Raw genomic sequence first — 25,868 nt, 5'->3', positions numbered from 1 at the left:
TGGGTTCATCATATCTGTTATGATTGTACCATTAATCACAAAGGGTAAGGCAATATTTCTGTTAGGAGGAGGCAGTGTGCCCTAAAAAACGTTGACAATCTCACTGTCATATACCCAAGAAAGAACCCTGAACCTGGAAGGGGAGCAAAGCCTTAATCATGTGTGACGGGAACTCCTATGCACTCTGTCCTTGTTTTCTTTCATGTGGATTTTCAGATGGTTTGTTATTCTGACACAAAGATGGAGTCTGCTACTCAGGCAGGAAAATCTCTCTAGAAAAAGCCGCCTGATTATGAATAAATTATCTCTTATAATTCTAATCATACAGTTGCACAGTTCTCTGCATTTTCTCTTTAGAGCAGTTTTTAAAATGTGTTTTGGCCTTGTCTCTGCTATTATTTGGGATATTAAGTAAAGACACATTTCATGAACCAAAACTAACAGTACAGCAACATTCCTCTCCTTGAAGCCAGCATTATTAAAGCATCAGAAATTAACAAAACCTGCAATCTTAGGAAACAAGATTCAGAACTACTAGGATTAGGTGAATCTCCCACAAAAAAACGTATCTGTGCATTCCTTAATCTGGGGGTTTAACATTTAACTTTTTTTTTAAAAAAAAGGCAAATATTTATAAGTCCCTAGTGCCTACAATGGTATCCAATACTCAGTAAATAATAAGTATCTATCGAAAGAATGCCATAGAACAGATCAGACTGAGATAATGAGAGAGTGTAAGAGAAATACACCACAAGAGATCAAAACACTGATCTTACAGAAGACAAAAATTAGACATAAAAGTAAAAAGGAAATGCAGACAAGGATAAGAGAAAACCATTAAAAGCATAGGAAAACCAGTTAAAGAGAATACTACAGAGCTCATAAAAGGAGAGTTAAGAATTTTGTCATAACAGGTGAGTTATAAAAATATTTACTTTTACCTACCTTGCGTGGTTGAAAATCATATTTCACACAATGCTGAAAACCTTTTCCTTTGGACTTCAATGATGTGACTATTAAACAGTTGCCAACAAAATGAGCAGAGTAACCAACTCCTTTGCTAGTACGAAAACTGCAAAGACAACTGAGAATAGTATAATATCCTCTGATAAAAAGAACTAAACATCTAATGGCTATTAAACATTCTTATAAAAATAAAACTTATTTCCCTGTACAGTAGAAGCAGTTTAATATGTGTCAAATAAAAACTAAACAAAAATATAAAAGGTTTAGTTATAAGTAAATATAAGAAATTTAAACTAGGAAATAAAAGACTATGACAGCTTTTAGTATTTCAATCTAAAATCTCAGAAACACTTAAAAACAAATTAATTGCCAACAAAAGCCGACCACCAAGTAGACTTTAAGGACCATTTGCAATCAGCAAATACAGAACACATTTACACAAAGTTCACATTTTAAATAACAACCTGCTCTCTAATTCTGGTATACGTTTGAAAATAGCTTACAAATTAAAAAGAAAAAGAAAAAAAAAAACTTGGTCAGAGTCAAGTTTGATAAACAATACAGTTGATCAAGCAAAGCAGTATATTTTTAGTTTAAAAAATTAAAAAGATGTAACCACGAAATATAGTTGTTTTCTTCTACAGGAGCATTTCCCTTAGCTGTAAATTTAATCACGATGTAGAAAAATGTTTAATCATTGAAAAATGCAGATACCACTGAAATTAATGTATGATCTCCCAAAATGACCACTTTGAAGTCCAACCCCATTTATGTTTGGAAGTTCAGATGCTTATTTAAAACTTGGTCTCATTTTATCCATATATATTTTATAATAGAGCTTAGAAGATAGTAATAGCTCACATATTTCTGGGCTCACATTTCTGACCCAGCCATTATACAAAGAGCTTTAAATATGATTCTCTCATTAAATCCTATGGGATAGACACTATTACTATCCTCATTGGTATAGTTGAAGACACCAAAAGTACAGGGTGAATAGTAGGTGGTAAAGCCAGAACTTGAACACAGGCAGTCTTATTTCAGAGTATTGCAAGTATTAAATGAGTTCATATATATAAACACTTACAATGCCTAGCATGCAGTATGGCAATCAATGAATGTGTGATGTTCTTATTGTTAAGTATGCTGTACTGTGTATTACTGGCATACTAAAATTACCAAGCTTTCAACCCTTACAGATCAACACATTGTTAGGTTGATCAACTCATTCTAGTTATCCACACCAAATAATCTTATCTTACAATATCTTACATAGTTATTATCAACAATTTTAAAGCATATTTCAGTTATGCTCATAGAACAAAGTAAGTGAAAAAGCAAAAATGAATGAAATCTGGTAACAGTTTGGATTTTTTTCAGGGACCAGCAATCCTCACTAAAAATCCCACAACTGATATACATTGAAGGAGACTAGGACAGAAAGTCTGTACCTTTGACTTTTACACTGTAATTGAAAAAGAATGATAATCATGAGGCAGATGACCTAGAATCAATAGCAAAATAAATGCATATATACATACATAAATAAAACTGATTTACAGTGTCTTCATAGTTCTAGCATATATTATACACACATATATACATATATACATATATTCTATCTAAGTTGCCTTGAGACTATACATTTATAGAATTCAAGTACTTAAAGAAAAAAGTCCTAAAATTACACATATTACTTACCAATAAAGATAAGGTTTATCCTTATCAACATTAATATTATTTAATGGATCCATACGAAACCAAGTGTTTAAGGTGAAGCCATTCTGATAAGGCCACTTTGCAATAGGAGGCAAGGCAATTGCCTACAAGACAATGAGAAAAGGTACAAAAGTATCAGTTAAAGAAATGTAATAGTGGCTAAGGTCAAATATGGCTTTTGCAGATTAAATAACAATCAAAGTATAAATACCAGAAAATCACAAACAAATCCATAAAATAAAAGCTAGTATTTTATTAAAACACTCTCAGTACACCTAAATAGTATTTGTTGGTTATAGAAACATTCAATTTTCAAATACTCAGTGAATTAGATTTTATCTCTAGGTTACATAGCGGGTTTCAGACTATACTCCAAGAAGTCCCCATCTAGTTTCATCAGTATACAGTCTCTCACACATAAGCCTCCCAATTTCAGTTTTCTATGGTTTATGCTAGGTTTTCAGTAGTAATCCATTTGGTTAAAGGAGATTGAATATTTAACTCCAAAAATGACTGAGCCAGAAAATGTTAATGGAATCAATATTGAAGAAATGCAAGCATTAAGAGATAATGTTCATAATGCTAACAACACTGAAACCAAGAAAGGCAAAGTATGACATTTATTACTCAGAAACTTAACTACTCATATTTATACCCAAAAAGGATTCAGATCCATTCGTAAGCAGAAAAGGAGTAATATAGGACTCCCTTGAAAACAGCAATCAAATAAAATGTAGCCATTCTGAGGAATAAATAAGAAAGTAGCTGATTATTTCACCTGACTTCAAGAAACATCTGAATGGACTTATTTGTTTTCCTAGACTTTATCCAAATTCTACATAAAAGATAATTACCCATTATGATTTTAAAATTAATCTGTTCCTCAAACAGATCCTTCATGTTGCTGATAATGGCCTTTCTCAAATACAACACGGACCTTCCATGTCAAAAATCTTCTGCATTCAGAATAAAATTTAAATTTCTTCAGGTTATACAAGACTTCCCACATGCTATGGCTCCAATAAACCCTTCTGATTTTATCCTCCTCTACTACCCAACCCCACATTCCAAAGTACATCTAAATATACCAGCTATTCCACTAGTTCTTTTACAGTTCCTCTTCCTATACACCATGTTGCTTCTATCCAAATCATTCTTCCTTCCAACAAAATCTCATTTATTCTTTAATAGCAGACTAATATGTTCCTCATCTGTGAAGCTTTTCTGGACTTCAACCTAGCATGGTTGCTCTTTTCAATTGTGTTCCCATAGTTTTGTTCCCATACCTAAATCTACAGTATCATTTATAACTCTTATTGTAACAAGCTGTATTTGCATATCTAGCCATCAGAGTTTTTCAAGAGTAAGGAATGTAATCTACTCCAAGCATAATGACTGAAGATGTAGGTGGCCAATAAATAATCCCAAAGTAGTCAAAGATTTCTAAGTGCTTGCTGTTAAAAAAAAAATACACATACACACACATACGTGTGCACGTGCACACACACACACACATACACACACACACACAGACACACACACACTATTTCAAATGAAGAGTTAAACCCTATACTAACCTTTCGGATTTCAGTATTTAAGCAATTAGTTCAGGCAGTTTTATTATCATACAATACAAATAACATTTTATTATCAAACAATATATAACTTTTCTTGACTTTTTAAAACAGGGATTATTTTACCTTGATCTAATAGATGAACTTACATTCCAAATATATAATGAACTCTTAGGATAATAAGAAAAACAACCAAATTTTTTAAATGAACAGAAGATTTGACCAGAAACATCACAAATGAAGACATAAGAATGGCCAATAAACACATGAAAAAATGCTCATCATCATCAGTCATGAATAAAATGCAAAATTAAAACTATGATGAGGTACCACTACAGTAGATCCCCTCTTATCTGTGGTTTCATGGTTTCAGTTACCCATGGTCAACCACAGTCCAAAAACAGGTGAGTACAGTACAGTAAGATATTTTGAGAGAGAGACAAAGAGGGAAGGGAGGGAGGGAGACACAACACTCACAGAAGTTTTACTATAATATGTTGCTATAATTGTTATATTTTATTATTGTTGTTAATCTCTTACTGTGCACAGTTTGTAATTTAAACTTTTTCACAGGTATGTATGTAGAGGAAAAAACCATAGAATGTATTATATAGATGGTTCAGTACTATCCGCAGTTTCAGGTATCCACTGAGCCAGTCTTAGAACATATATCCCCCATGGATAAGGCAGGACTACTGTACATAACCATTTAAATGCCTCAAATTTAAAAGACTGAAAATGTCCAGGATGCAGATCAAGTGGGACTCTCATACACTGCTTATAGGAATGTACAATGTTCTAATACAGAAAATAAGTAGACAGTTTCTCATGAAAGTAAACAGGCAGTTACCATAAAATCCAGCAATCTCACTCAGGTATTTAATTGAGAGATAAGAAAACATATGTCCATAGAAAGACCTGTGCTCAAATGTTCACAGCAATTTTATTTATAACAGCCAAAAACTAGAAACCCAAAAGTCCATCAACTAGTGAATGGATAGGATTGATAAACTGTGGTATATCCATAAAATGCCATACTAATCAAAAAAAGAGAGAACAGAATAAAACAGTAATTAAAACTACAACATGGAAAAATCTCAAAAGCATCATGGTAAGTGAAAGAAGCCTGACACAAAAGACTATATACCAGGCTGGGTGCCGCGGTTCAAACCTGTAATCTCAGCACTTTGGGAGACCTAGGCGGGCAAACAGGAGGTTAGGAGTTTGAGAGCAGCCTGGCCAACATGGTGAAACCTGTCTCTACTAAAAATACAAAAATTAGCTGGGCACGGTGGCAGGCGTCTGTAATACCAGCTACTTGGGAGGCTGAGGCAGGAGAATTGCTTGAACCCGCGAGGCAGAGGTTGCAGTGAGCCGAGATCACTCCACTGAACTCCAGCCTGGGTGACAGCAAGGCTCCGTCAAAAAAAAAACAACAAAAACAAAAACATGGTATACTGTATGATTTTATTTATATGACAATCTAGAAAAGGCAAAACTATAGGAACACAAAGTAAATCAGAGGTAGTAAGGAGTGGGGATGGGTAGAGGGGAATGTCTTCCAACAGGCACAAGGGAATTTTGGGGAGTGATGAAATTGTTCAAATTGTTATATAGCAGTGGTTGTATGACTTCCAAACTCATCAAGTTGTGCTTTCTAAACTTGTAGATTTTATTATATGTAAATTAAACCTTACTGAAGTTGACCTAAAAATAAATAAATAAAAATCAGCACATGTATTTAAAACTTACCGCAGCACTACAACCAGGGAAATTGAAAAAAGTATCAGGACCGTGTCTCTGTGGCATCTGATTAAGAACTGATAATAATTTTACTGCATGTCTTGGCTGGGGAAACAATAAAAGAAAGAAATGTCATTGTACAAATTTAGCAATCATACTTAATATACCATGTTAGCCATTGGACTGTTTTCTAACTAGAGAGAAAAATTAATTTTAAATCATTTACAAAACATTTACTAAATCATTTAAGAAGAAAGCAATTTCCATTATAAATTCAAGTATATAGCTCTCTAGAGACAAACTTTTGAACATTAAGTATTAATGGACTGATACTGAATACCTTTCCCTCTGACCACAGCTTACCCAGATTCCACTTTCTCCTCGAAGCATGCTGAACAAAAGCTTCAACTCCTTGACAGTGATGCTGTAGCTGGCAAGAACCCCCAACATATCAACTAGAAGATCTTCAAAGGAAAATAAAGTTATTCTGAACTCTAGTCATGAGCTGCCATCTGTCAAGGTAATATACTTTTTGAAAGATAAAGGTTATCATTGTCATCTCTCTCTCTCTCTCTCTCTCTATATATATATGTATCTAATACAGCTAAATGTCCTCATGAATAGCCATTCCAATTAACAATTTTTAACTCATTAAATAACCAAAAGAATTTATTTGAATTACATGATTTTCCCCCATTAAATTACCACTGCAATTAAGCTGTCTTAGCAGAAATGTAAAATAGATTTTACATATTCCAAGAAAACACACACACACACACACCACAACACAGCTTGCTGTGTGCAGGGAAAGGTAGGTAAAATATGCAAATACAAAGATTTAAAATTGCAAACTGGTTATTGTCAAATGAAAAAGTAACAGCTGACTATATTGTCTTTCAGAATTATCTATTCTTAATATATTCTTGGTATATTCCTTGGCCCATTAGCAATTTTTACCACTTACTCCAGGTGAGACATTATTCCAAGTGGTTTACAGATACTAACCTCACAAATCCTCCTAACAAGCCTATGAGGTAAGTACCATTATTATCCTCTTTTAAAATGAGTAAATTGTGGCACAGATAATTTATTTCCATTGCCCAAGAACACAGACCTAGCAAGTGGTAGAATCAGGATTCAAACCCAGACAGTATAGCTTCAGAACCCTCACTCTTACACACTAGTTTATAAGTAGAAGTGTAATTTAAATACATTAATAGTGGTATCCATCATGCTAGTGTGAGTGTTTATGTACATATAACAGACACACCAGCACACCTAATAATGAGAAAAATTATACATTTAATCTCGTCTCTGATTGCTTTCTCTACATATTGTGATTAATACTTCTTCTGTCATTGTTCTTTGCAAGAAATTGAACATCTAAACATTTATACTTCATTTTCTCAACTTCTAAAGCAATTCTTAAGAATGAAACATACTACAAAGGTTATTACAAAGCAATACACATATATATTCTAAAAGCTTATAATCAGTTAATAAAAAGGTCAGGTTAGGGTAAGCTGAAATACTTAGTACTCATATATAATGTATATTATTCAATATCATATCACAGATTAATAACTGGAATTTGAGACTTCAAAAAGTATTTGTCATTTGTATATTTCAAAATTGAAACAGTATGCTTTTCATCAATTAATAATCAATTAATAAATAATTTTATTTAACACACAATAAGTAATCTCTATGATAAAATTGTGACAGTGGATATGCCACTTTTCAGAGTGATATTTTAATGAAATAAAACATGTCATCACTGAAGCAACAAAAATGTATTAAAATATTGGTACATATAGGTCAAAAAGTGTGTTTCTATAAAAAAATTTAAGTACTATAAAAACCCTAAGCTAATATGAAGTATTTTTTTCTTAGTCCATTTAATGTTGCTATAATATGAAGTATTTTTAAGCAATTAGCTGCAATGGCAACCTTTACAGAAGATTTCTTAAAGGTTTACATAAAATACTTTTTAAAAAACTTTAAAAAATATTTGCAACGTTTAAATTTTTTCAGGTTATACAAGACTTCATCTTTATCTTATCTCCCATGTATGTCACAAAAAGTAATCTATTAAATTTGTATTTAATTAGAAATTTTTAAAAATTCCTTGCATATTGTATATGTAACACAACCAAACAGTTCAGTTTCATTCTATTACAGAAGGTCTTTTCTGGAGAACAAGACTAAAAGTAATCAGAAATTATTTTTAAAAGAGAAAAAATACGAATTACTTATATATTGTATATGTAACACAACCAAGCAGCTCAGTTTAATTTTATTATAGAAGGTCTTCTTTGCTGGAGAACAAGATTGAAAGTAATCAGAAATGAGTTTTTTAAAAGAAAAAATACTAAGACCATGAAATTTTCATATCAATTTGCTATAAATGTTTAATTTAGCCACGTTCTAGTGACATTTTTACTACATTATTAAATAAAAAGTACCCCATTGAATTTAATATACTACAATACATTCAGATATGAACTGTTAGTAGTGTTTTGGTGGCCACTGGTTCTTCCTTAGTATAATATGTAAAGTTTAATTTCCCTATTAAAAAGCAAGACAGAGGTATTTTTCTGACATTTATTCTCTTTTCTCATATCCTTCCATCATCAAGCTCTTTTAAAGGGAAATGCTAGAAATTACAAAAAGTGAAAATTTTGTGTTATTAATATTATTACTGAGAAAAAGATAAGAGAATTAAGGAGCTTTATGTAATAGCAATGTCAAGATATGAACTTCTATGGTACAATCATCTTCACTGTCACTTTTACATTTCAGTGCTGATGAATTATGTACCAGTAAACTACTATGCATGTAATTTTGGCTCATTCTCTAAACTGCACTCCATAGAGTAGCAGCCAATTTACAAAAAAAAAATTAAGAGCTTAAGCTCAGATATAAGAATTAAAAGACCATATGATGTTCTATAAAACGTGTACACTTCAGTGTATATTAATAAATTCCTATTAAGTAACTCTAGAATTTATAGAAATGCTATTAATATATTTTTATTAAAAAGGTATTTTAAGAAATAGATGTCTGAATCTCATTTTTCATCAAGTTAGCCATCAGTACCCAATACAGGGACTGCTAAATCATTCTAAAAAAAGATATATGCCACCCTGAAGGTAATTAGATATGATTTTTAATATATTTTCTCAGAAAATCAAATTTTTTGAAATATTTACATTCAAAGCATTCTTTTTGCAATTTTGCATTCTTTTTTAACGCATTTTTCATTCCATTCTTTCTTGTTTAATGTTTTGTTCCATAAATTTTAAAAATAATGAAATGCATAAACCAAAATGTTAAAAGAGTATTCTCTGGTATCTGAACTACTTTCCAGGATCAGATATAATACTGTGGAGGGTAATATCAGCACTTTTATAATTATGAAAATGCTTTTATGTCAGAAGATACTTAGGCTGAAGATTCGTGGCTTACAAAAAATAAACATTTCAAACTTTAAACTTACTTTCTGGAATGATATTTGCTCTGGAATAATATTCACAACACTTTTCTGAAATGCATCTAGCCACACAGGAGAATAAGCATGCAAGGTAGTAAAGGGTTGGTGGTGAAAAAATTATAGATTTCAAAGTTATTGTTTGAAATCACCAAAACAAGCAAAACATTAGTATTTTTATCCTGAAATTCTTGGTGAATTTTATGTTCTAGCCCATAATATATTAGTTTATTTTAATACAAAAGTTTCTTCAAAAATGGACATATCCAAAAGATACACCATGCTTATCTAAGGCTCTTAGTACCTCCTGTCATAGTTGTATATGTGCCAGATTGAGGGGCACAGAACTAGAAGAATTTGGTAAAATGCTCATTATACAGAACTATAATACCTATTGTGGTATTTTAATTATGTAAAAGCTTAATGAAATACTACATAAAAAATACTGTGTATTTTTCTGATAGATTTCATAGCACTCCACGGTACTGAGATTTTCTAAAATTTAGAAAACAACATTAGTAATTATGTTTGTCTACTATAGTATGTTTTTCTTCTTCCACTCTTCAGGTTTTCCATTAATATAAAAAGTAAAATTTCCATACATTTCCATTTATTTTAAATCAAAGTAATGTCAACAAATCTACATTACCTACAGAATATAAAGAGAAGTATGTGAAACTTTATAAACATTTAAGTTATACTTTCCTGTCAGACAACCCCATACCTGCTATCATGTCATCTACAGCACTCATTTTCAGCAATACTTGTTCAATTAGCCCAACTTCTGTGCTAGTCTGTAAATTCCGAACACTTTTTCGTAGAATGGCTGTAAACATGCTCCATATTTCTGCTTGACATGTTACATCACAGTGCTCCAAAAGCTCTGTCATACATGTTATACTCTCAGCATCCTGGATAATAAAGTTCATCTCCAAGTCAAATTCTCCACCAACCAGCTGAAAGTAAACAGAAAGAAACAATAGTGTTAACATGGGAGGTTGCTGATGACAGTAGAATGAAATAATAACAAGAATTCAAAGCTACTACTCTAAAAAATTTCAAGGATTCTGGTATAAAATTAATTTTGATCAAAAGTATAAGAGCTACAGATAAGTGAAAGGTGTTGTGAGCATCGAAACTAGCAAACATAAATCTAATTTTCACATAAATGGAAAAGGGTGATTTCAAATCTAGTAAAATAGAGCAAACTACAGCATGCGATTCCTGGGTGAGATTCAGGAAAAATTCCTAAAAAGAGGGTTTGGCCTTTACAAGGGATAATCAACAGAAAATACAGAATTTACTAAGGATAAATGTTAAGACATGAAATTCATTTTTTTGACATTACTAGTCTTACAGACAAAGAGATATAACTGGGGCATAATCTCCATATACAGAAGATAAAGAAATATGAAACTGATACAACTTATAATAAATATTGAAATAATGAAATGAATGTTAAAAAATAAGTTGAAGTATGCAAGGTGTTGTAATGCTTTTTTTTTTTAAAGCGCAAATGTGAATTGGGTAAAAGAAAGCTGATTTAACAGCAACACATTTGACTTCAGCATTATGGCAAATGAGTCCAAAGTCATACTGCCCCTCCCATTTGGTATTTTAAGTACAGTAATAGACAAATACACATAGAATAAAATAACATAATAATACTCTTTTACTCTCTGTTGATCGAATCCCATAGGAACTATTATATTCAGTTAAAAGCATCATTCTTAAAAAAGAACACTGTCAAACTGGATATCCTTTTGGTCTAAAGAACGATAAGATTTAGGAATAAAATAATAATCATATACAACGTCTGACAAATTTGAAGTCATTGATTCCTTTGTTCATTCAATAAATAATTTATTAAGGTCTAGAAGTTACTGTTCTGGAACTAGAATATATGAATGTCCAAGATAAAAACCATGCACTAACAGTGCTAAATTCTAGGAACAAAGATGTATATGCATGTATGCATACATTACTTTATTCCAAAAAACAGTGAAGGTGGCTAAAAGTTATATAAAGCATGAAGGAAGACATAAAATATGAGTAGATGAGAAAAGAAGAAGCAAAGGAAAAACAAGATTAGGAACAGACAGGGAGTAGAATTAGGATCAAGAAGCAGAATTAGTTTCCTATCACTGAAAGGTGTTCACAAATACTGACAGATCACCACAGAATATGATGTAAATAGGATAAATAGTAATAATACCACCACTTAACCTTACATGGCATTTAGTACTGTTTTAAATGTTTTACATCTATTATGACACTATTATTATCTTCATTTTACAGATAAGGAATCACAGGCACAGAGTTAAAAGCATGTTGCAGAATGTTACAAAATGGGTCAGAGACCCAGGATCCAAACATAAGAATTCTGTCTTCATCCAAGTTCATACAAACATTACAATCTCATTTAAGAATATTTTTTAGGAGGGAGGTGAGGCAAGATGGCAGAACAGAAAACTCCACAGATCGTTCCTCTAACCCTACCGCAAGGACACTAAGTTAACAAACAACTACACAGAAAAAACCATCTTCATAAGAGCTAAAAGTCATGTGAGCACTCACAGAACCTGGTTTTAACCTCATATCACTGAAAGAGACACTGAAAAGATAGAAAAACTGAGTCTCTGACGCCACCCGTCCCTGACCCCAGCAGCATGGCTTGGTGCCAAGAGCATCTCTGGGTGCTGGTGAAGGCAGAACAGAGCAATTGTGAGGCACTGAACCTGGTGCCATCTTGTTATAGCATAAAGGAAAACCTGACCAAACTAAGCTGATGTCCACCCACAAGAAGGCATCTCAACCAGCCCTAGCCAGAGGGGAATCACTGATACCAGCGGTCCAAACCTGAGTGCCTGAAAACCTCAGTACCAAAGGCCAGAGTTCTCTTGGTGTCTAAGTAAACTTGAAAGGCAGTCTAGGCCATAAGGACTGCACCTCATAGGTGAGTCCTAGTGCTGAACTAGGCCCAAACACAGTGGACTAAAGTGGCATGGACACACTGAGATACCAGCTGGGGCAGCTAAGGGAATGCTGGCATCACCCCTCCCCTAACCCCAGACTGCACAGCTTGTGGATACAAAAGAAACCCCTTCCTTCCACTTGAGAAGAGGAGAGGGAAGAGTGGGGAGGAGTTTGCCTTGCACCTTGTTTACCAGTTCTGCCACAGAAGAATAGGGCACCCTGAGGTCATGAGGCCCTTGTTCCAGGCTCTAGCTCTGGGATGACATTTCTAGATACACCCTGGGCCAGAAGGAAACCCACTGCCTTGAAAGAAAGGACCCAGTCTAGGCAGCATTCATCATGTGCTAACTGAAGAGCCCTTGGGTCCTGAATAACCAGCAGTGATACCAAGGTACTACGCTGAGGGCCTTGGTGAGTTTCTGAGACTTGTTGGCTTCAGGTGAGACTATGCACATTACCAGTTGTGGTGGCTATGGGGCAAAAGTCCTTCCACTTGATAAAAACAGAAAGAAGAGTAAAGGGGACTTTGTCTTGCATCTTAGGTACCAACAACACCACGGTAGGGTAGAGCACCAAGTGGGCTCTTGGGGTCCCCAATTCTAGGACTTGACTCTTGGACAGCATTTCTAGACCTGCCCTGAGCCAAAGGGGAGCCCACTGCCCTGATGGGTGAATCCAGGCCAGGCAGCATTCACCACAAGCTGATATGAGAGCCCTTGGTCCTTAAGGGAACGTCGGTGGTACTTTGGCAGTACTCCTCATGGCCAGGAGTGGCAGTGGCTAAGGGGTGAGGCTCCTCAGCCTTTGGAAAGGGGAAAAGTAGAAAAGGGGAAGGACTGTGTCTTGTGGTTGGAGTGCCAGCTCAGGTGTAATACAACAAAATAACAGGTAGATTTCTAAGGTTTCTAAGATTTCTAAGACTCTAGTCCCAGACTCCTATATGGCATCTCTGGACCTGTTAGTGGCCAGGGGGACTTTGCCACCCTGAAGAGAAGGACACAGGCCCAGTTGGCTTTGCTACTTGCTAATTGTAGAGCCCTAGGGCCTTGAGTGAACATAGGCTATAGCCAAGGAGCGATTAAGGCAGGCCTTGGGCAAGACCCAGCACTGTGCTTGCTTCAGGTGTGACCCAGAACAGTCATGGTGGTGGTGATCATAGCGGTGCTTGTGTCATACGTCATACCTGCCCCAGCTTTAGGTGTCTCAGAACAGAAAGAGAGAGAGAGACTGTGTGCTTGGGAGAAAGTAAGAGAAGAGAACAAGAGACTCTGCCTGGTAATCTAGAGAATTATCCCAGATCTTGCCCAAGACCATCAAGGCAGTACCTCTACAAGTCTGTAAGAATCACAGTGTCACTGGAAAGCCTTCCCAAGAAGGGTGGCTATAAATAAGCTCAGGCAATGAAGAGTACAATAAATACCTAACTCTTCAATGCCCAAGCACCGAGGAACATCTACTAGCATTAACACCATCCAGAAAAACATGACCTCACCAAATGAACTAAATAAGACACCAAGAATCAATCCTGGAGAAACAAAGATATGTGTGTGACTTTTCACAGAGAATTCAAAATAGCTGTGTTGAGGAAACTCAAGAAATTCAACATAACACAGAGAAGGCATTCAGAATTCTATCAGATAAATTGAACAAAGATATTTAAATAATTTTTAAAAATCAAGCAGAAATTCTGCAGCTCAAAAATGCAATTGGCATACTTAAGAATGCATCAAGTCCTTTAAGAGCAGACTGGAACAAGCAGAGAAAAGAATTAATGAGCTTGAAGAAAGGCTATTAGAAAACACACAGAGGAGAAAAAAGAATAAAAACCAATGACACATGCCTACATGATCTAGAGAATAGCCTCAAAAGGGCAAATCTAAGAGGTATTGGCCTTAAAAAGGAGGTAGAGAAACAGATAGGTGTAGAAAGTTTATTTTGAGTAAACCTTCAAATAACAGAGAACTACCCAAACCTAGAGAAAACATCCAAGTACAAGAAGGTTTTAGAACACCAAGAAGATTTAACCCAAAGAAGACTAACTCAAGATATTTAGTAATCAAACGCCCAAAGGTCAAGAATAAAGTAAGAATCCTAAAAGCTGCAAGAGAAAAGAAACAAGAACATACAAAGGAGCTCCAATACGTCTGGCAGCAGACTTCTCAGTGAAAACCGTATATGCCAGGAGACAGTGGCATGACATATTTAAATTGCTGAGGGAAAAATCCTTTTACCCTAGAATAGTATATCCAGTGAAAATATCCTTCAAACATGAAGAGGAAATAAAGACTTTACCAAACAAATAAAAGCTAAGGGATTCCATCAACACCAGACCTGTCCTACAAGAAATGCTAAAGGAGGTACTTCAATCAGAAAGAAAAGGGCATTAATAAGCAATAAATGATCACCTGAAAATACAAAACTTACTGGTAATATAAGTACACAGAAAAACACAGAATATTATAACACTGTTACTGTGGTTTGCAAACTACTCTTATCCTAAGTAGAAAGACTAAATGATGAACCAAACAAAAATAATAACTACAACAACTTTTCAAGACATAGGCAGTATGATGAGATATAAACAGACAAAAAGTTAAAAAGCGAGGAAATGAAGTTAAGGCAAGTTTTTACTAGTTTTCTTTTTGCTTGTTTGTTTGCTTATGCAAATAGGGTTATGTTATCAGGTTAAAATAATGAATGATAAGATAGTATTTGCAAGGCTCATGGTAACCTCAAACCAAAAAATATACAATGGACACACAAAAAATAAAAATCATGAAACTAAATCACCAGAGAAAATCATCTTCACTAGAGAAGAGAAATGCAAGAAAGAAGACCACAAAACAACCAGAAAACCAAAAATAAAATGGCAAGAGTACATCCTTACTTAATAATAACATTGAATGTAAATACACTGAACTCGCCAATCAAAAGACACAGACTAACTAAATGGATGAAAAAGCAAGACCTATTGGTCTGTTGCCTAAAAGAAACACACTTCACCTATAAAGACACACAAAGACTGAAAATAAACAGATGGAAAAAGATATCCCGTGCCAAAGAAAACCAAAAAAAGAGCAGAAGTCACTATACTTATATCAGACAAAAGAGATTTCAAGAAAAAAACTATAAAAAGAGACAAAGAAAGTCACTATATAAAGATAAGGGTGTCAATTAAGCAAGAGGATATAACAATTTCAATATATATGCACCCAACACTGGAGCACCCAGACATATGAAGGAAATATTATTACAGCTAAAGACAAATATAGGTTCCAATACCATAATATCTGGAGACTTCAAAACTTCACTTTCAGCACTGGACACATCTTCCAGAAAGAAAATAAACAAAGAAACATCAGAATTCATCTGCACTACAGACCAAATTGAGCTAATAGGTATTTACAGAACATTTCATCCAGGAGCTGCAGAATACACATTCTTTTCCTCAGCACATGGATCAACTGAAAAGACAGACCATATGTTAGGTCACAAAACAAATCTTGAGACATTCCAAAAAAAATGAAATAATATAAAGCATCTTCTCTGACAACAATGGAATAAAACTAGAAACACCAAGAGAAATTTCGGAAACTATACAAATACATGGAAATTAAACAATACGCTCCTGAATGACAAGTGGGTCAATGAAGAAATTAAGAAGGAAATTGAAAATTTTCTTCAAACAAATAATAACAGAAACACAACATACCAAAACCTATGGGATACAACAAAAGCAGTACTAAGAGGGATGTTTATAAGTGCCAATATCAAAAAAGAGGAAAAATATCAAACAGACAATCAAATGCTGCATCTTAAAGAACTAAATGATCAAGAGCACACCAAATCCAAAATTAGTAGAAGGAAAGAAATAATAAAGATCAGAGCAGAAATAAATAAAACTGAAATGAAGAAAACAATACAAAAGATCAATGAAACAAAAAGTTCATTTTTTAGAAAGCTAAACAAAATTGAAAAATCTTTAACCAGACTAAGAGAGAGGATCCAAATAAATAAAATCAGAAATAAAAAAGGAGACATTACAACTGATACTACAAAAATTCAAAGGATCATTAGCAGCTACTGTGAGCAACCACACACAAATTATTTGGAAAATCTAGAAGAAATGGATGAATTGCTCCACACATACAAGTACGAAGATTGAACCAGGAAGAAATCCAAAACCTGAACAGACTAATAATGAGCTACAAGACTGAAGTTGTAATAAAAGTCTCCCAGTAAAGAAAAGCCCAGGAAATGATAGCTTCACTGCTAAATTCTAACCAAACATTTAAAGAACTAATATTAATCCTACTCAAACTATTCTGAAAAATAGAGGAGAAGGGCATACTTCCAAATAGAGGAGGAAGGAATACTTCCAAACTCATTCCATGAGGCCAGTATTACCCTGATACCAAAACCAGTCACAGACACATAAAAAATAAAATAAAAAAAAAGAAAGAAAACTACAGGCCAATACCTCTGATGAATATTGACGCAAAAATCCTCAACAAAAAACACAGAAACCAAATTCAACAATACAATAGAAAGATCATTCATCATGATCAGGCGGGATTTCTCCCTGGGATGCAAGGATGGTTCAACATATACAAATCAATCAATCTGATACATCATATCAGCAGAATGAAGAAAAACCACAAGATCATTTCAATTGATGCTAAAGAAGCATTTGATAAAATTCAACATCCTTTCATGATAAAAAAAACTCTCAAAAAACTAAGGACAGAGGGAACATACCTCAACATAACAAAAAGCATATACTACAGACCTACAGCTAGTATCATACTGAATGGGGAAAAACTGAAAGCCATTTCTCTAAGAGCTGGAACATGATATGGATACCCACTGTTAACACTGTTATTCAACATAGTCCTGGAAGTCTCAGTTAGCATAATTATACAAGAGAAAGCTAGAAAAGGTATCCAAATGGGAAAGGAAGAAGTCAAATTATCCTTGTTTGCAGATGATATAATCTTATACCTGAAAAAACCTAAAGATTTCACAAGAAAACTATTAGAATAATAAATTCAGTAAAGTTACAGGATACAAAATCAACATACAAAAATCAGCAGCATTCCTATATGCCAAGAGTGAACAATGTGAAAAAGAAATTTAAAAAGTAATCCCATTTACAACAGCCACACAAAAAATTAAATACCTAGGAGTTAATGTACTCCAAGAAGTGAAGAATGTCTATAATGAAAACTATAAAACACTGATGAAATAAATTGAAGAGGACACCCAAAATAGAAAAATGTTCCATGTTCATGGATTGAAAGAATCAATATTGTTAAAATATCCACACTATCCAAAGCAATCTATAGATTCAATGCAATCCCTATCAAAATACCAATGACATCCTTCAGAGAAATAAATAAAACAATGCTCCAACACTATGTTGAATAGGAGTGGTGAGAGAGGGCATCCCTGTCTTGTGCCAGTTTTCAAAGGGAATGCTTCCAGTTTTTGCCCATTCAGTATGATATTGGCTGTGGGCTTGTCACAGATAGCTCTTATTATTTTGAGATACGTCCCATCCATACCTAATTTATTAAGAGTTTTTAGCATGAAGCACTGTTGAATTTTGTCAAAGGCCTTTTCTGCATCTATCAAGATAATCATGTGGTTTTTGTCTTTGGTTCTGTTTATATGCTGGATTACATTTATTGATTTGCGTATGTTGAACCAGCCTTGCATCCCAGGGATGAAGCCCACTTGATCATGGTGGATAAGCTTTTTGATGTGCTGCCGGATTTGGTTTGCCAGTATTTTATTGAGGACTTTTGCATCAATGTTCATCAAGGATATTGGTCTAAAATTCTCTTTGTTGGCTGTGTCTCTGCCAGGCTTTGGTATCAGGATGATGCTGGCCTCATAAAATGAGTTAGGGAGGATTCCCTCTTTTTCTATTGATTGGAATAGTTTCAGAAGGAATGGTACCAGCTCCTCCTTGTACCTCTGGTAGAATTCGGCTGTGAATCCATCTGGCCCTGGACTTTTTTTGGTTGGTAAGCTATTGATTATTGCCACAATTTCAGAGCCTGTTATTGGTCTATTCAGACATTCAACTTCTTCCTGGTTTAGTCTTGGGAGGGTGTATTTCTCGAGGAATTCATCCATTTCTTCTAGATTTTCTAGGTTATTTGCATAGAGGTGTTTGTAGTATTCTCTGATGATAGTTTGTATTTCTGTGGGATCAGTGGTGATATCCTCTTTATCATTTTTTATTGTGTCTATTTGATTCTTCTCTCTTTTCTTCTTTATTAGTCTTGCTAGCAGTCTATTGAAGGATTATAAATCATGATGCTATAAAGACACACGCACACGTATGTTTATTGTGGCACTATTCACAATAGCAAAGACTTGGAACCAACCCAAATGTCCAACAACAATAGACTGGATTAAGAAAATGTGGCACATATACACCATGGAATACTATGCAACCATAAAAAATGAAGAGTTCATGTCCTTTCTAGGGACATGGATGAAACTGGAAACCATCATTCTCAGCAAACTATTGCAAGGACAAAAACCAAACACCGCTTGTTCCCACTCATAGGTGGGAATTGAACAATGAGAACACATGGACCCAGGAAGGGGAAGATCACACTCCGGGGACTGTTGTGGGGTGGGGGGAGGGGGGAGGGATAGCATTAGGAGATATACCTAATGCTAAATGACGAGTTAATGGGTACAGCACACCAACATGGCACATGTATACATATGTAACAAACCTGCACATTGTGCACATATGCCCTAAAACTTAAAGTATAATAATAATAAAATTTTAAAAAAAACAACAATGCTCAAATTTATATGGAATCACAAAAGACCTAGAATAGCCAAAGCTATCCTAAGCAAAAAGAACAAAACTGGAGAAATCACATTACCTGACTTCAAATTATATTACAGAGCTATAGTAACCAAAACAGCATGTTACTGGCATAAAAACAGACACAGAGACCAATGTAACAGAATAGAGAACCCAGAAACAAATCCACAAGCCTACAGTGAACTCATTTTTCACAAAGGTGCCTAGAACATACACTGGGGAAAAGAAAATCTCTTCAATAAATGATGCTGAGAAAACTGGATATCTGTATGCAGAAGAATGAAACTAAACCCCTATCTCTCATGATATATAAAAATCAAATCAAAGTGGATTAAAGACTTAAATCTCAGACCTTAAACCATGAAACTACTATGAAAACACATTGAGGAAAATTTCCAGGACACTGGTCTGAGCAAAAATTTCTCCAGCAATACCCCACAAGCACAGGCAACCAAAGCAAACATGAACAAATGGAATCACATCAAGTTAAAAAGCTTCTGTGCAGCAAGGAAACAATCAACAAAGTGAAGAGACAACCCAGAGAATGGGAGAAAATATTTGCAAACTATCCATCTGACAATGGATTCATAACCAGAATACATATGGAGCTCAAGCAACTCTACAGGAAAATATCTAATAATCCGAACCAAGATGAGCAAAAGATTTAAATAGCAATTGCTCAAAAGAAGATATACAAATGGCAAATGGGCATATGAAAGATTCTCAACATCACTGATCATCAGGGAAATTCAAATCAAAACTACAATGAGATATCATCTCACCTCAGTTAAAAATGTCTTATATTCAAAAGACAAGCATAATAAACACTGGCAAAAACGTGAAGAAAAGGGAACACTTGTACACTATGAGTACACTATCAATGGAGTAAAGAGACAACCTACAGAATACAAGAAAATATTTTCAAACTATGCATCTGACAAAGGTCTAATATCCAGAATCTATAAGGAACTTAAATTTACAAGAGAAAAACAACCCCACTAAAAAATGGGCAAAGGACATGAACAGACACTTTTCAAAAGAAGACATAAGTGTGGCCAATGAGCTTATGAATAAAAAGCTCAATAAAACTGATCATTAGAGAAATGCAAATCAAAACAACAATGAGATACCATATCATACCAGTCAGAATGGCTATTATTAAAAAGTCAAAAATAACAGGTGCTGGTGAAGTTGCAAAGAAAGGGGAACACTTATGTGCTGTTGGTGGGAATGTAAATTAGTTCTACCATTGTGGAAAGCAGTATGGCAATTCCTCAAACAGCTAAAAGCAAAACTACTTTTCCACCCAGCAATCCCATTACTGGGTATATATCCAGAGGAATACAAATTATTCTACCACGAAAACACATGCATATAAATGTTCACTGTAGTACTACTAACAATAGTAATGGCATGGAATCAAGCTAAATGCCCATCAATGACAGAATGGATAAAGAAAATGTGGTACATATATAAGACAGAATACTATGCAGCCATAAAAAGGAACGATACCATGTCTCTTATGGGGATATGGATGGAGCTGGAGGCTAATTATCCTTAGCAAACTAATGCAGGAATAGAAAACCAAATACCACACGTTCTCAGTTATAAGTGGGAGCTAAATAATGAAAACTTACTAACATAAAGAAGGAAACAACAGACACTGGGTTCTATTTGAAGGTGGAGGGTGGAAGGAGGGAGAGAAACAAAAAAGATAACTATTGGGTACTGGGCTTAATACATACCTGAGTGATTAAATAATCTGTACAGCATACCCCCATGACATGAGTTTACCTATGTAACAAACCTTCACATGTACCTACAAACCTAAAAAAAAAGTTCCTGTCTAATAGAATTGTTGGGAGCATTAAATGAGATAATTGAGTTAAGTACTTAGGCACAATGGGAGACATACAGTTAACATTCAGTTAAAGGTTAGCAATTATCAGTTCTCTAACCACCCCAGCTTCCAGCTATTGAAAAAAAAAAAGAAAAAAAGTAGTCTCCAATCGAATACCTCTGAAGTTCCATGAAATTCAGCAAGCTTAAGTCTTACGTTTCCAGCAAAATCAAATTTATTGTGGATCATGCACTCTATTAGATACTACTTGGACATTTACTGAAACCAACTCAAACATCACTTTTTTACCATAACATTGTCTTACTATAAAACTCCTTTTTGTTTATTATTATGAGCCCAACTGACTTCAGTCTGTCACTACCGTGAATCTTGTACACTAGTGATTGGTAACTCAAAAAAGGTTCTCAAGAAATAAACCATATAAAAACAAAAGGTTGGAAAATCAACAATACGGACACTTATTGATTGAACCAATAGAAGCCGATAATGAGGTTTATGCCTATGGGCCTCTGTATAAATTTGTAGAATGAAGGGTATACACTTGAATTGTAGAGTATTGGAGAATTTTTTTTAGAGGAATCTCCTAAACCAGTTGTAACTGCTTTAGCGGAGTCTGGTATAGCCAAATAATTACATATGTAAATAGCAGAGATGGACTCATTGCAGGGGTGCTGGGGGAGTCTGCTGTGAAAGGAATTAACAATTAATATATGTAATTCTAACAATCAGGCTCTGTTATGTGAAGCCTGAGTGTACATCTTTCACAGCCAAAAACACAATGCCCCTTTCTATGTATCATTTAGCTCTCTGATTTCATTGCCGGAAGCAGTAAAAATATTTACTACAGATGTTGTAATGGGCCTATGCTTTCTACAGTGAGATGGTTTTATAACCTTTATTGTTAACTTTTAATACATTCGTGTTAAAGAGGCTAACTGCTGAATGAAAATATCATCCCAAGATTAGGTAAATATTTATTTGCTTGTAATGAGTTGCTTATTAGCAACTAAAGCATATAATAAGTAAAAAGAGTTGACCTTCATTATTTAAACAATTCTCTAATGATCCTATGAAGAACTACAGTGAGGCTTCATTATCCTCATAGAAAGAAACTGAAGATAAGTGAGGTTAAGCAACAAGACTAAGGTCACACATAAGTAAGCGGCAGATCCAGGATCCTAATATAGACTACAAAATGCACTTAATCACTTGCTATGAAGTCAGAGGTGTAGATTTAAGAAAGAAAGAGAGAGGGGATATTTATAAAAGCTCTATGAAGAGTAAAATGAGGAAACAATTATTTTTGTGGATAAGAAATGAAACATCTACATGTAGTATACCATAATTTAAAAGAATTTGTTAAAGTTAAAAGCAACAAAGAAGATTTTGAAGGTTCAAATATAAGAAAATCAAATAAAAATACTTTAAAAACACGTAAGAAAACATCATAAAAAGCAAAGGAAATGATGTAGCAAAGCTGAAAAAGCTAAATAAAAAACAAAGCTAAATACTAAAAATCTGTTCTTTGAAAAGATGTGTTGAATCACGTGACCATATATAAAAGAGAAGGATAAACCAGTTGAGACATCCTACAAATCTGAATGCATCTTTGTGATACTCTATTTGCACAGTTAACGGTGTTCTTTTCCTCCAGGCCTTCTAAAAATTCTAAAAGGTACTACTGCTGTTAGAGAAGTGGTCCACAATGATGCTTGCTACTCAAGAATCAGTCTTAAGTGAATTTGTGTAAATAAATATCATAGCTGAGCTTTTTAAACTGCAGTAACTTTTATTTACATAAAGCAAATAAACTTTACTGAATAAAAATTTTGAAATACAAAATGCTGACTTGGAAACATGTTGTCTTCTAAGAGCACTGAGGTTTATAAATACTAGCAATTTAAGTACCTTTTGTGTATGTTTTAGGTATAGAGTGAGTCTTTAAATATCTTGATTTGAAATCTTAGATTATTAGGATCATATGCAATAATTCAATGTTCATTACTTAAATCAAAGTGAACAATTGTTAAACTGCTGGATTTCTTTGCAATTTGTTATTTTGGATAAACTCTAAAATGGTAACACTTTTCAGAAAGCCCAAATTAACTCCCAGCCTCAGTTTTTTCTAATTCCCAGCTACTGCCATAAGGAAAGTTTCTACAATACCATCCCTCACTTCATAGAAAATCCTTTATATGTGTTACTCCCTACGCACGATACAGGGTTCCCTCTCAAACCTTGGATCTGTTAACTTCCATTAAATCTACAAATATCAATTTAGAGGTGGGAGGAGCCAAGATGGCCGAATAGGAACAGCTCCGGTCTACAGCTCCCAGCGTGAGCGACGCAGAAGACGGGTGGTTTCTGCATTTCCATCTGAGGTACCCGGTTCAGATCACTAGGGAGTGCCAGACAGTGGGCGCAGGTCAGTGGGTGAGCACACCGTGCGCCAGCCGAGGCAGGGGCGAGGCACTGCCTCACTCGGGAAGCGCAAGGGGTCAGGGAGTTCCCTCTCCAGGGGTGACAGACGGCACCTGGAAAATCGGGTCACTCCCACCCGAATACTGTGCTTTTCCGACGGGCTTAGGAAACGTTGCACCAGGAGATTATAGCCCGCACCTGGCTCAGAAGGTCCTACGCCCACGGAGATTCGCTGATTGCTAGCACAGCAGTCTGAGATCAAACAGCAAGTCGGCAGCGAGGCTGGGGGAGGGGCGCCCGCCATTGCCCAGGCTCGCTTAGGTAAACAAAGCAGCCTGGAACCTTGAACTGGATGGAGCCCACCACAGCTCAAGGAGGCCTGCCTGCCTCTGTAGGCTCCACCTCTGGAGGCTGGGCACAGACAAACAAAAAGACAGCAGTAACCTCTGCAGACTTAAATGTCCCTGTCTGACAGCTTTGAGGAGAGCAGTGGTTCTCCCAGCACGCAGCTGGAGATCTGAGAACGGGCAGACTGCCTCCTCAAGTGGGTCCCTGATCCCTGACCCTCGAGCAGCCTAACTGGGAAGCACCCCCCAGCAGGGGCAGACTGACACCTCACACGGCCGGCCGGGTACTCCAACAGACCTGCAGCTGAGGGTCCTGTCTGTTAGAAGGAAAACTAACAGAAAGGACATCCACACCAAAAACCCATCTGTACATCACCATCATCCAAGACCAAAGGTAGATAAAACCACAAAGATGGGGAAAAAACAGAGCAGAAAAACTGGAAACTCTAAAAAGCAGAGTGCCTCTCCTCCTCCAAAGGAATGCAGTTCCTCACCAGCAATGGAACAAAGCTGGACGGAGAATGACTTTGACGAGCTGAGAGAAGAAGGCTTCAGACGATCAAATTACTCCGAGCTACGGGAGGATATTCAAACCAAAGGCAAAGAAGTTGAAAACTTTGAAAAAAATTTAGAAGAATGTACAACTAGAATAACCAATACAGAGAAGTGCTTAAAGGAGCTGATGGAGCTGAAAACCAAGGCTCGAGAACTACGTGAAGAATGCAGAAGCCTCAGGAGCCGATGTGATCAAAAGGAAGAAAGGGTATCAGCCATGGAAGATGAAATGAATGAAATGAAGCGAGAAGGGAAGTTTAAAGAAAAAAGAATAAAAAGAAACGAGCAAAACCTCCAAGAAATGTGGGACTATGTGAAAAGACCAAATCTACGTCTGATTGGTGTACCTGAAAGTGACAGGGAGAATGGAACCAAGTTGGAAAACACTCTGCAGGATATTATCCAGGAGAACTTCCCCAATCTAGCAAGGCAGGCCAACATTCAGATTCAGGAAATACAGAGAATGCCACAAAGATACTCCACGAGAAGAGCAACTCCAAGACACATAATTGTCAGATTCACCAAAGTTGAAATGAAGGAAAAAATGTTAAGGGCAGCCAGAGAGAAAGGTCGGGTTACCCTCAAAGGTAAGCCCACCAGACTAACAGCGAATCTCTCGGCAGAAACCCTACGAGCCAGAAGAGAGTGGGGCCAATATGCAACATTCTTAAAGAAAAGAATTTTCAACCCAGAATTTCATATCCAGCCAAACTAAGCTTCACAAGTGAAGGAGGAATAAAATACTTTACAGACAAGCAAATGCTGAGAGATTTTGTCACTAACAGGCCTGCCCTAAAAGAGCTCCTGAAGGAAGCGCTAAACATGGAAAGGCACAACCGGTACCAGCCACTGCAAAATCATGCCAAAATGTAAAGACCATCGAGACTAGGAAGAGACTGCATCAACTAACGAGCAAAATAACCAGCTAACATCATAATGACAGGATCAAATTCACACATAACAATATTAACTTTAAATGTAAATGGACTAAATGCTCCAATTAAAAGACACAGACTGGCAAATTGGATAAAGACTCAAGACCCATCAGTGTGCTGTATTCAGGAAACCCATCTCACGTGCAGAGACACACATAGGCTCAAAATAAAAGGATGGAGGAAGATCTACCAAGCAAATGGAAAACAAAAAAAGGCAGGGGTTGCAATCCTACTCTCTGATAAAACAGACTTTAAACCAACAAAGATCAAAAGAGACAAAGAAGGCCATTACATAATGGTAAAGGGATTAATTCAACAAGAAGAGCTAACTATCCTAAATATATATGCACCCAATACAGGAGCACCCAGATTCATAAAGCAAGTCCTGAGTGACCTACAAAGAGACTTAGACTCCCACACATTAATAA

The 25,868-nt window shown here is 35.4% G+C and overlaps 1 protein-coding gene across 5 annotated transcripts in view; it reads right to left on the bottom strand.

The window, feature by feature from the left end:
• The window catches only part of NBEA (neurobeachin), a 747,382-nt gene that overhangs the window by 631,106 nt on the left and 90,408 nt on the right, over positions 1-25,868 (bottom strand). For all 5 annotated transcript variants that reach the window (XM_054528904.2, XM_054528905.2, XM_054528908.2 and 2 more), the window contains exons 2-6: positions 10,217-10,448; positions 6,366-6,466; positions 6,012-6,107; positions 2,668-2,789; positions 946-1,072 (exon numbers count right to left, since the gene is read on the bottom strand). In XM_054528904.2, coding sequence (XP_054384879.2) covers positions 946-1,072; positions 2,668-2,789; positions 6,012-6,107; positions 6,366-6,466; positions 10,217-10,448 — 678 coding nt within the window. The remainder of the gene's footprint in view (positions 1-945; positions 1,073-2,667; positions 2,790-6,011; positions 6,108-6,365; positions 6,467-10,216; positions 10,449-25,868) is intronic.

The sequence above is a fragment of the Pongo abelii genome, chromosome 14, assembly GCF_028885655.2.
Source record: "Pongo abelii isolate AG06213 chromosome 14, NHGRI_mPonAbe1-v2.0_pri, whole genome shotgun sequence".
NCBI classification, from domain to species: Eukaryota; Metazoa; Chordata; class Mammalia; order Primates; family Hominidae; genus Pongo; species Pongo abelii.
Note: the sequence above shows the minus strand (reverse complement) of the source record. Positions and strands in the feature narration are given on the sequence as shown.